General features: G+C 37.8%; 1 protein-coding gene across 1 annotated transcript in view; it reads right to left on the bottom strand.

The window, feature by feature from the left end:
- gnal (guanine nucleotide binding protein (G protein), alpha activating activity polypeptide, olfactory type) overlaps window positions 1-4274 on the bottom strand; it is a 36218-nt gene extending 31944 nt beyond the window's left edge. Inside the window, exons 1-4 of the mRNA XM_035526445.1 lie at window positions 3799-4274; window positions 3486-3558; window positions 2519-2573; window positions 2226-2345 (exon numbers count right to left, since the gene is read on the bottom strand). Coding sequence (XP_035382338.1) covers window positions 2226-2345; window positions 2519-2573; window positions 3486-3558; window positions 3799-3937 — 387 coding nt within the window. The 5' untranslated portion in view covers window positions 3938-4274. The remainder of the gene's footprint in view (window positions 1-2225; window positions 2346-2518; window positions 2574-3485; window positions 3559-3798) is intronic.
- Window positions 4275-12161: the final 7887 nt, after the last annotated feature.

Below are 12161 nucleotides of genomic sequence, written 5' to 3'. Positions count from 1 at the left end.
CGCAGTGACACTGGAATGTATAAAAACTTGAGCAACAGTCCTGTGCCTCAGGCTTTTTTTTTTTCTTTTTTTTTTACAAGCGAAGCCCCACAACCATGCCACTCCCCAAGTGAGAATAGTCCCCCAGCCAAATGATAGCCAGTTAGAGAATATCCAGCCAGAAACCAACCAGGGATCACTGGGTAGAAATTGGCTAACAAATGGTGCATGACAACAGATGGGCAGGAGACTATAATCATACATCTATAAAATGCACCCATATGACACGTGTACCTAATAAAGAAGACAGTGAGTGTGGCTGCAAGGTAGGTGCCTTTAATAGAGTGGTAGTGAGTGTATGTACATGGACATGTTGTGGCCTTGAATTATATTATATTATATATTGACTAACATATATATATATATATATATATATATATATATATATATAAACTGCCTGTGGTGGCAAATGGCATACAGGCGTACCACTCACAACCCCAAACCGCCTGGAACCTGGAATGAATGAAGTATGGCTGAGAGGAGAAGTGAGAGAAAGGATTCAAACCCGAGCCTCATCGCTGTCATCACCACCACTCAAAACCCAATTGCCAGAGGAAGGGAGAAGTTGAGATACTGTACTGACTGGTGGCTGTGGCCTTCTCCACTGTTTCCATACAAGCTGCAGCCCACCCTTACCCAACTGATACTACAAGCTGGGGTGAAACGATTATATCTATGACATCAACAGTGCCTACATGCTTCTTTCTTTTTGTCTTATTTTTCTTTTTTGCCATTTGAAAGCACACCATTAGATCTTAGGACAGGGGACATGGGGGAAGGCCAAGGTCTGAGAGAAGAAGGCAAGGAGGAGTCTGTGTATGAGAGAGAGGGACTGAGGGCAAGACTTTTTGACAGCTATTGACTTTCGAATGAACCAGATAAAACTCAAGACATGTCCTATTTCTGTCTAACATTCGACTAAAAGGATTCTCAATTAGATAAAAGCAGCACACACAAACACACAACCCCGCTCAATGACTCTCCAGAACATCTCCCCTGAAGCAACAGTTATCAAATACAAACTATTTCAGCTCCAAAAGGAGGAACTGTTTGAAAATCTTTCATAACGTCCCATAAGCAACAGCTTGAGCCTTGTCCTTTTATATCTGCCCTATCAAACCTTAACTGGCTCAAATTGCTAAACAACAAAATGGATGCCATTCAGTCAAATGTGCAGTAGCCAAAATCCTACGAGTTGCACAAGACCCTCAAGCTCAGCTCGGCTAGTGTTCAAAAACCATAGGCTGTTGCATGTCAGTGAGACCATTTCTTTCTGTGAGAGTTATACAGAAAGAAACGGTTGGCTTTAATTTGGTTACTGGTTCACTTCAGTCTGAAAAAAAACCCAGAAAAAAGTAAAAATAGTGGAGTCTCTAACTGTATGCTGATATCTCTTTAAGACAACGAGAGCAGCACAATATGTGAATGCTTAACTAAGAGGTCATTAGGTGTGCTAATCAATGGGGGGGGGGGTTGGCCATTGCAGCTCTAATGCCATAGTGAGGCTATGCAGATGTATAGACATGGTATGTGTGTTCTCTCCTTCCCTGTAACTGTAAACAAATCAACAATGGCCACTGAAGGCACAGCCTGTTTTTAGATTTTTCCTACTCGCAGCACCAATGTTGGCAAGATAAAGCCAAGGAGGTAGTACAGGTGCGTTCACATCTGCCCTTAGGGCGGCAAGCCCGAAGCCAGGGCATGTGCTTGCATGAGTGTGATAACGTGTCAGACACATGACTGCCCCTGCAAGATCTGATGCTTGCCACATGGAGAAAAATTGCTCACATCAGCAAGGTGTATCACTGTTGTTCCAACTAGGTCTTCAGACATCTTCTAAGAATTAGCTCAGTCAGCATGGGGGCATTAGAAAAGCACACAATCTGCCAGTGAGCCACAGATTAGCTTCTGTCTGATCTAGTCCACTGCTGCATATCACATATAGCATTGCGGTGTTTCAGTCTTTTGTTTCTTGCATAAAATAAAAACCCAGAATGCATTTTTCCATTTAGCATTTGAATGCAGTTTGAATAGAGAGTGAACTGATACAGTGTGCAGTTCTCCACCCACTACGGCACCTGCTGCTAGTAGCTGGTTACAGTAAGCACTCCATGCAAGTAAGCACGGAGGCCACAAACACAGTGCAGGAACGCTGAGTGCTATCAGCAAGAGATCAGACTCCTTACCTCGGTGTAGTCAAAGTCTGACAGCGGGGCTATACTCTTTATGTAGTCCAATCGGAACTGGTTGCCGGGGTTGCCGAGTGGTACCGGCGGTATTAAAGTGCTCATGGCCGATACTATCGTCTAGGAAGTGGATGAAACAAAAGAACACACAGCACTAAGCAGAATAAAAGTGAGATAAATCACAGGCTAAGCCTCACTGATCACCCATATGGGACTGCTGAATGCAGTGGCCTTGTGGAGCACAAAATACAGACATCAGTTTTTAATTTGGCAGTTTTGGCGAAATAACTTACCACAATGGCATCCTTCACATTTTTTCGGATATCCAATATTTTCTGCTTTTTTTCTCTGTGAAGAAAGAATAAATGAATGAATGAAAGTATTGATAAATGAATTAGTGAATAAATGAATGAACAAATTAATAAATGAATAAATAAAACAATGAATCAATGATATGTTACAAGTAATAACAAAACAGCCATTGTTAAGACTGTGTGGTCCACATGGTAAAAGCAAGCCCAAAAGAAGGGAAAATGTGATCTTATCAAGCAGCATGGAAACCTAACAGTAGGCTACTAAGGATCGAAATTAGGTCTGTTTGTAACTGATGTTAGACCTGCCTCGAGCCACCTAATAACTAATTGTTTTATTCTTGTTGAAGATGAAATAAAGTTACAGTCTAGTTGTGTTTTACTGCATAACAGAAAAATAAGATGTTGTTTTAATTCCAGCCCTTCATTACAGTATTCAGTTTAGCTTGCAAGTGTCAGGCACAAATGAAGAGAGAATGGACACCACACCATACTAAAAACTATCTGCAAGGTCCTGCCCGTGCGGAATTGAAGGCAGTTAAAAGGAGTTATTACATTTTCTGTTTCCCTACCCATTGTACACGATATCTTTTTTCACACACAAACACCAGAATCATTTCTCACCTGAATCCGGAGGTTTAGCTGAGGGTTGGGAATCTTGGAGTCTACTTACATACATATCTTTCAATATGACGTCTTTATCTCTCTGACAGCTATTAGAAATCAGTTGGACATAGCGAGATTGTCGCCATGCTGGACCTAACTGCGGGCCCTCTATACTGCGGTTCTCAATCGCTATGAAAAATAAACCGGACGCAGAGGCGTTGCTTATCGAAAATAGCACAAAAGGACATACAATTAGCTACACTCGGTAACGTACTATAATAAGAGGCAAATAACAGACGATGTGACTACATTATGCGCAAAAAAGGAATAACCAAACACTTACTCTGCGTTAAAACCATTGACGTGCAAGATCCTCATCTGTTTGACAATTGTACTCTTTCCGGATTCTCCGGCCCCTTGACATGAAAACAAATAAAGGAAACACTGTCAGCATAATGTAGGACAGCATATATCGCCTATCACTTTCCCCGGCGATGCCGAAATACACGCGAATCCATGTTAATTGTCACATCCATCCACCAAGACGGAGCTCGCAATATCCAGACCTGTCAAGGTATGATGTGGGCTGAGGGCGAAATTGAAAACATGCATGATACATTGCTTATCCGTTACCGCGTCCATCTGGTGTATCTTACCTAATAAAAGCAGTCGATGTGTGGCTTTATAAGCCTGTCTTTCTTTCTGTAACTGTTTCTCTATCTTTTTATTCGCCTCTCGCTGAGCCTTTTCGTCGATACGCTGGTCTTCGGTCTTGCTGTTCCCCAAACAACCCATATTCAGACAGCCTCTTCTCGTTAACACAATGCAGAGTAAAGGCTATTTAATTATTACTTTAAATATATGAGACGAACAAATGGAGCGAAAAAATCCGTGCGCCACTTATCCGTCGCCACGAAAAAAAAGGTTTCGTTTTAACCCCTTCACCCCTTTACAAACAGAATCCGAACAGATTCAATGAAATCCTGTAAGTATATGCATCATAATGCAATTAAAAGACACTCCAATAGTCAAAATAATTGGAAGTGGAGAAAGGCAGAAGCTGGGATCTTGCCAAAGGCTCCGCTGTCGCTCCTCTTTCCCCGCTCGGGATTTTTTTCTATCTAAAATTCGGTTTGTATTTCTCTGCCTTTAACTCAGCAGTGCTCGCTGTGGTTACAGGAAGTAACGCTGCACTGATAGCGACACGCCACACACGCTTGGCTGGCAAACTCAGGCCTCCGGGTTTTGCGAGCGTAAGATGCAGGTAAATAGCCTACAACTGTTGACAAATAGGTGACCAACAAAAAAAAAATTGCCATTTGACAATATTATAGAATCATAAGTTCTCGATATTGAACTTTTTTTACTCAATTTCATATTATCATAGCTATCAATAGTATTTAGAATATTATTATTATTATTATTATTGTTGTTGTTGTTGTTGTTGTTGTTGTTCTTCTTCTTCTTCTTCTTCTTCTTCTTCTTCTTCTTCTTCTTCTTCTTATTATTATTATTATTATTATTATTATTATTATTATAGAATGTTTGTGCCCCTTACAGTTGACAGCCTATATTATGTGATTGCACTTAAACTCAACTTGTGGAATGTCCAAAGGTATTGGCCCACCATCATTAGAAGTAGGATAAATAAGAGAACATGATCATTTCTAACACTTCCTAACCCACGCACTAAAGAATCCAGACACTCCACGTTTTATGCACAGCAACAACAACTATTATTATTATTATTATTATTAATTATTATTATTATTATTATTATTATTAATAATAATAATAATAATAATAATAAGAAGAAGAAGAAGAAGAAGAAGAAGAAGAAGAAGAAGAAGAATAGTGATAATAATAATAATAATAATAATAATAATAATAATAATAATAATAATAATAATAGTTGTAATAATAATTGCTGTAAGGGGCACAAACATTCTAGTTTGGATGTAACAATTAACATGTAGATGCAAACACAAATGTTTTGACACACAACAAGATACGTTCAGTGCTGGCTAAACAAATATTTCATGTGATGTGTTTTTCCTGAGTCACTGCATTATTCTGTTGAAACATGTGCCAGGTATACGAGCAAACAATGAAAGACAAAGCGATACTTTTGTTTGCTCAAACGGAGCTCGACAGTGCTGGGTAGCCCAGCCTGCCTCTAGTGGAAAGAGACCAGGACATGTGGTGAGCGCGCTGGACCGGTTACCTTTGCTTCTGATTTAAAAAAAAACAAAACAAAAACGACAGGTTGCAAATTCAGAGGACAGCATGCAAATGTGTAACAATTTTGCATGGTTGTGGATATAGCCGAAGCCCATTCGGCTCGAGTAGCTGAAACCGGTGTGTTCTTCCTCCGGGAGATAACCGTTTACGCTTCATGTTTCAGGCGATTCTCAGCCATTTGGTCGCCCTTTAAAATTGTGAACTGCGAACTGCATCAGACGTAATTGTCTGGGAAGCGATACAGGATACTGTTCGCCCATGTCAAAAGGATGCAGATACGTCTGGTGTGTCTGAAAGCAAATTCACTATTTAAATTCTGAGGCAAAAAGTGAAGGCCCAAAGAAAGAGTTTTAGTACACTTAAACTCACTACAATTTGACTACAAGATTAATACTTAGCCTTTGTAATCGCCCTTGGGACTGTATTTTCTTTTAGTCCCATATTTATGTTGTAAACCAAAAAAGTGGTCCATGATTAGCACAAATGGCACAACTTGACGGATTTAAATGTTATCTTAAAATATGTTTGGTTTGCAAGTTGGCCTTTGGTGTAATGTCGTATACTACATTTTAGAAAGAGTTTGTTTGAAACTTAGATAACAGCATGACCGACGAATGTGGGGTGAGTTGAGCGGCAAGTAATAGAAAATGAGACAGAAAATGCCTAAATTACTGTGTCACAAGACTGCCTAACTGCGTATTAATCATTATGGCTGTACGTGCCATTAACTTGTCACCACTAACAAATATCACGCAGCATGATCGGAATATTTGAAGGTTGAGATGATTCTTATCTAACAGTGAGAGGGAAGCACAGAAAAGGACACTGGTGTCATAAGGACAATGGAAAGATTTTCCAGTGCGAAAAATGAAAATGACATGCAAAGCTGATCTTAAAGGAGTTTAAAGCCATGGACGGCTCCACCAAATCATGCAAATCTTCACAGTACTATGGAATGTATGTGGGCACATGCGGGTGGTAGGTGTGTGAATTTCATGCAGCGGGAATTGCTGGCGTATCCTCATAATGCCTCTGACAGGAGCCTTTAAGCTCCCTCTTGTGGACAGTGGCAGGCATTGCATACTTTTTAAAAAATGACCAGTGAACGATCTTTTCTCTCCAATGTGGAAAAAAATAAATGTAAATAATTTTTATATATATATATATATATATATATATATATATATATATATATATATATATATATATATATATATATATATATATATATATATATATATATATATATATATATATATATATATATAGAGAGAGAGAGAGAGAGAGAGAGAGAGAGAGAGAGAGAGAGAGAGAGCATGGGAAATTCCCCTTAGAATAAAGTCACATATTTATAAACATGTATTTCAATATTATGTCTAATTGTGGGAAGAACTGACATGGTAACAGTCATGCTAGTTCTCCTCCTGCAGAATGATTAAAACTCTAGTGGGGATCTTTATTTTTTTCTTGCTCTAATAATCATGCCATTATACTGTTTCTGAAGAGAAGGAAGGGTTCGTTTTGTTTTGGTTGTGGTGAACTTTTGCCCTAAAGCCACAAGGTGACTGTCTGCAGGACGATGATGACAAGAGACAAATTTAGAAAACGAGAGTGAGAGACCAAAACAGGAAACAGGTGTATAGGACGCTTGACTCACGTCTGAATATACAGTATCTGTACTCAAGCAGATGGGAAAAACTGCAGTTTAAAAAAAGGCACTTGGACAGTCACCTTTCACCTCAGTGATCAGGACCTGTGCTGGCTGTATAAAAATCAGAGCACTGATAAGACCATTGTGTTTTGGCAGACTGCAGCATGGTCTTGCACACTGACTAAACTAGGATTTTGATGGTGAATGTTGTTGCATTGTAAATCACATATGAATAATGTGATTTAAGTATGTCAAACAGAGGTCAGTGACTGTCGAAGTCTTGAGTTTTTATAGCTTTCATTTTTTAAAAGAAAGCAATACAAACATGACTGGAGTATGTTTAAAACCAACTAATAAAGACATGTCCAGTTAATTTTTCTGGGAATTTCGACCTGTCTGCCCCCAAAAAAAGCTGTCTAACCATATCACCAGGACACTGTCTGAGAATGCAGAGTAAGTCCCTGAAGCACACAAGCACAGTAGGACACACTCGGACAGACTTGGAGTGTCACTGCCGGAGGTTGTGAAGGCTGAATTATTGGATTCAAAACAACCCTGTTGACAAACACTGAGGAAGAATGGTGAATGAAGCTAAATTAAGATGTCAGCAGGATGTGGCCACAGCTGTGTTCAAAACCATTTCTAAGAATAATACAACCAATGAGAAACTCATTCAATTGAAATTGCATTATTTGGGAATTCGCTACTCTTAGGGGGTGCTGTATTTATATGACACTGTCCCTATTTCCTAGCCTTTCCAAGGGTATAACAATTCAGAATATTAGAAAAGGGAATAGAATCAAAAGGCAGAATAGTAGAGAAGAGGATAGAATAGAGCATTTGCAAATTCTATTACACTTGTTTTGAAAAACTACTATACTTTTGCTATGCCTACAGGAGCAGGCCCAAGTTTAATAGCCCTCACTTGATGTTCTCCCAAGGCTAAAATGTATTCATATTTCTCTTGTTTAGGACACTTTTCTAGTTTCTTTTCTTTTCTCCATGTGCTAGCTAGCTAAAGAGAACTTGATCATCACACAGAGCCAAGATCAAAGGAAAAGTTCTAGCCACTAGGATTCTTATGTCAGTTCATACAGAAGCATTAGCAGGGATCATCTCAGTTTCAGTTTGCTTGACTTCTGCTTTTATGGCCAACTACAGAATACCAACTATAAAATAAATCACTAAATTATTTCTCCCCATACTGCAAATTGTCTCTCTGCACTGTACATTTCAACTTCTACCATCATTTTGGCTTGAAGTATAAAAATATGGCATAGGTCATAGACACACACATATTTACTGACTTCTGTTCTCTTTCCATAGCACTTGCTCTGAGACCAAAAACACCGGCAATCTGGCCCTTCTGTATCCTTCCTCTCATGATGTGTAAACCCCCCCCCCCACACACACCTTACCCATTCTTACCAGATGTTTCCGTGAATTAAAAAAAAAGAAAATCACGCAGGTTTTTTTAATTTAACATTAGAATAGATAATCATTGATAAAGGTGAAACTCAAGTTTTATTAACACATACAGCAGGAATTAAAACCATGAAAGTCGCTTCAGGTAGACAAATGCACAGATATGTGAGTTGGAGTCTGTAGTCGTCTTACATACTCATATGCCACATTTAACACAAAGTTTCTAAATTCAGTCTTCAGGGGACATCACATCAATTCATATTTGTATTTGTATAAGGAGACCAGACAGAAAACCTCTTGATTAGAAAGAATTATGGGACATGTAAGTGGAAGTTAAGTTCGGTACGTCAATGACCTGTAGAGGGCTCTGAGATCCACTCTCCTACTGGTGGTTTGCTCTCCATTGTAACAATATGGTGGAGGAATGCAGGAAGAGGCAAATGGAGAAATTAAAGAAATTAAGGCAAAGTGTAGAATATATATGAGAACAGTCTGAAGAAATTATTGTATCAGGCATGATATTTTAACTGTAATTAAATCTTAATTGTAGGCATACGTTATAAATAGATTATGACTGGCACAGTTCAAATCAGTTTCAGTTTACTGGTATTATAAACACACTAAACACAAGCGTCCAGTATAGAGTGAGGTCTGTTAGTCTGATGGTTAAAGGGTGGTAAACATTCAGCAGATAACCAGCAACAAACAAGACATGCAGTACTTCTCCAGCAGTGTGTCTAACAGCATTGTGTCCAACAAATGATGTAAATCTGTTTACAAACAGATGGAAATCTCTGTCCTTACAATGATTCACTTTGACAGCAATTCTTTAGGCAAATTTCAAAGCATCATAAATTTCTTACATTTCATGTACCCACTGAATATACCGATAAGCCTTGAGATATCTATTTATGCAGTAAAGGGATTTCAATAATAAAAACTTTAAAAATCTCACTAAATATTCTGGATTTACATGTAAAAATAACCCAGGAATTTAATTTTGGCCAAGAAATGGGTGTTTATGAATGCTTACTTTGTTGAATATTATAATTGATTATAATCTATTTAGCCAATCCAACATGCAGTTGAATTGCTAGCTTCAGACTGAAGCATTACAACACACTGATTCATTTTTAAAAACCCCAATGAACTGAGAATATGGGAAAAGAATACAAACTAAGATACTAATTACAATGTTAATGCTACTGTAGATATTTGCAGTGTTACAAAACAAAAAAGAAAAGAAATTAAAGAAATTACCAGTCTGTCTACTGGTAAATATTATGTGGAAGTGTATGGGTGCATGGTCAGACAATACTACCGTCACTGTACTGTGCCTTGCTTGAGGAATGATGGGTATCAGCCTACATAGCAAAGAATGACATATCACATTGTGGATTTTTCATGGAATGCTGAACTTTCAGCCATACTGGATAATGACAGACTAAATGTCACATCACATCTTTGTTTGACTTTGACTCACTCTAACTGTATAATGTGCAATAAATTACAATCTTAACCCATTGTTTAATCCATGGATTATTAAATCAGTAATAAACTTTTAATACTTTGATATATTTTAATGTACAGGGGCAAAAAATCTGAGAAACCTTACTGATAAGTAATAATTGTCTGACATTTGACTGTACTTTAGTCACTAGTTGATAAGACTGCTGTGTCTGCAGTGTTATAGATCACTGCCATTAGCTAAGACTCAACAAAAAGGTAGATGTCAGGAAAGATATATCTACGGTGGTGTTAAAGTTTAAAACATTCTGGTAGGATGATTTCAAAGTCCATCGAGAGCTGAACTCTCTACTGTTGAACCCTGGACAGCACCATGCCACTTAAGGGCTATACTTCTTAACTTGTGGAAATACGGTTAAACAAGTCTCTGGTAAAGCGGCTAATTATCACGTATTTACAATAGGAAGATTGGGTTTCAGGAGAAAGACTGAGGTTCTTCTTAAAACAGCAGCAGAAGCACAAAAGACCAATCACTTCACATTGGTAGTGTTGTTGCAACTTGACACTAGATGGCAACGCATCATCAAAATGTATTACAAGTCAAGTCAAATTTATTATATAGCACTTTTTAAAACAAGCATTACATAAGCATTGCACAAGCTTAGATCCAGATCCCTAATGAGCAAGCCATAGGCGAATTAAGGAGGAAACCTTGTAAGGACCTAAGAGGGAACCCATCTAATCAAACTAATAAAAAGTCCATGCTTTATTACATTATATATAGTCTTTGTGGCCAGTGTTTACACTTGCAATTCTAAAAATCATCTGGATGGGGGAGTTTTATGAAGCAAAATTTACATAGCTAGATAGAAATCTTAAACCCAATGTCAAGCTTGTCCAGTGGGGGAAGAGGCCAGACACAATTCCAATGGGTATTCCAAATGTTTGGCTTTTTTCTGCTGGGTTATATACTACTGCATAGACCTTTTTTACCCCAAACCTTCCATATGGCATAGCATATTTCAGCAGTCTATGATACCAACATGACATACAAATCATAAGTGCAGGAGTCAGGTAGCCAACACTTTACAACCCATGAAAGAGGAATAACAATCTGAGGCTTTGTTTGTTTACTGTGTCTGTAAACACAAGATTCAAATATGCTCTTATAGCATCTGATAGGTCTAATGGCCTGATGGGCTGAATATGAAAGCAAATTGAAATGGAATCAGTCTAAGAGGAACCTATCACACTTTGTGAACCCACTTGTCCTTCCATAGGGAAGTGCTCCGCAGACACATGCTCAGTCCTTTTCCATGGTTCATAATGCAGACACAATCAGGCAATTTCCTCTCATGAGTGTTGAGAACTTGGATGAGAGAATAAAGATCCTGGTCTATTAGGGGCACCAGGAAAATTAATATTTTCGTGTTTTCTTTTTTCTGTCTCTTTATACATATTTATCTATATTATATCTATATTAATCTTTATATGTACTAAAAGTGTATGTTGTTGATTTGTACCCAAGACTTTGGGGAAATAAATATATAGATTTAAATGTATTTATAAACCACTAGGAGCTGGCTGGTGGTCAAGAATCACTGAAGAAATCTGAGATTTATTGACTTTTATCACAATAAAATTCTACAACTAAACTTCTAATCCTAGAATCATACAAAAAAAATTAACCTAAAGATAAATCATTGAATTCTTTGAATTTATTATAGAATAATATGTATTGCAGTAGCACATACACAGATTTAAAGGGTTATTTTACTAAACAATAGGGCATTAGCTTGTTGCAAACAACTCTGTTTAATTTCAACATCAGTGAATGTTTAAGTATATTGGGGTATTCTGAAGTTCTTTTTTTCTGAAGAGTAAATGAGTCTGTGGTTGCATGTGACAAGAAAAGTGTGCAGAAATATTTTTGATCTAACACAGAGAAATAGAGGCATAAAACTTGAAAAGCGTTGAGTACAAGAATGTGAACTGGGTTTTGTATTAAGTGCAGCTCCACCTCAAATTCGTGTTGCCTTTAAGAAAAAGTCCTTGGGAAGCACATTTACTGAAAAGAAATCAGCGCTGGGACTGAAAGGAAGAGATTCATGAAAGGTTTTATACCCACGTTAAACAATATAAGAAATATTACCACTATGGTTTAAGATATATTTACAAAATCTATATTTTGTAGTACAATTGTTTTCTGTGTATTTTTATTAAAAAATCATTTGT

This window comes from Electrophorus electricus, chromosome 5 (genome assembly GCF_013358815.1).
Source record: "Electrophorus electricus isolate fEleEle1 chromosome 5, fEleEle1.pri, whole genome shotgun sequence".
Lineage (NCBI taxonomy): Eukaryota > Metazoa > Chordata > Actinopteri > Gymnotiformes > Gymnotidae > Electrophorus > Electrophorus electricus.
The sequence above is the reverse complement of the archived record's forward strand: the minus strand, read 5'-3'. Positions and strand labels throughout refer to the sequence as shown.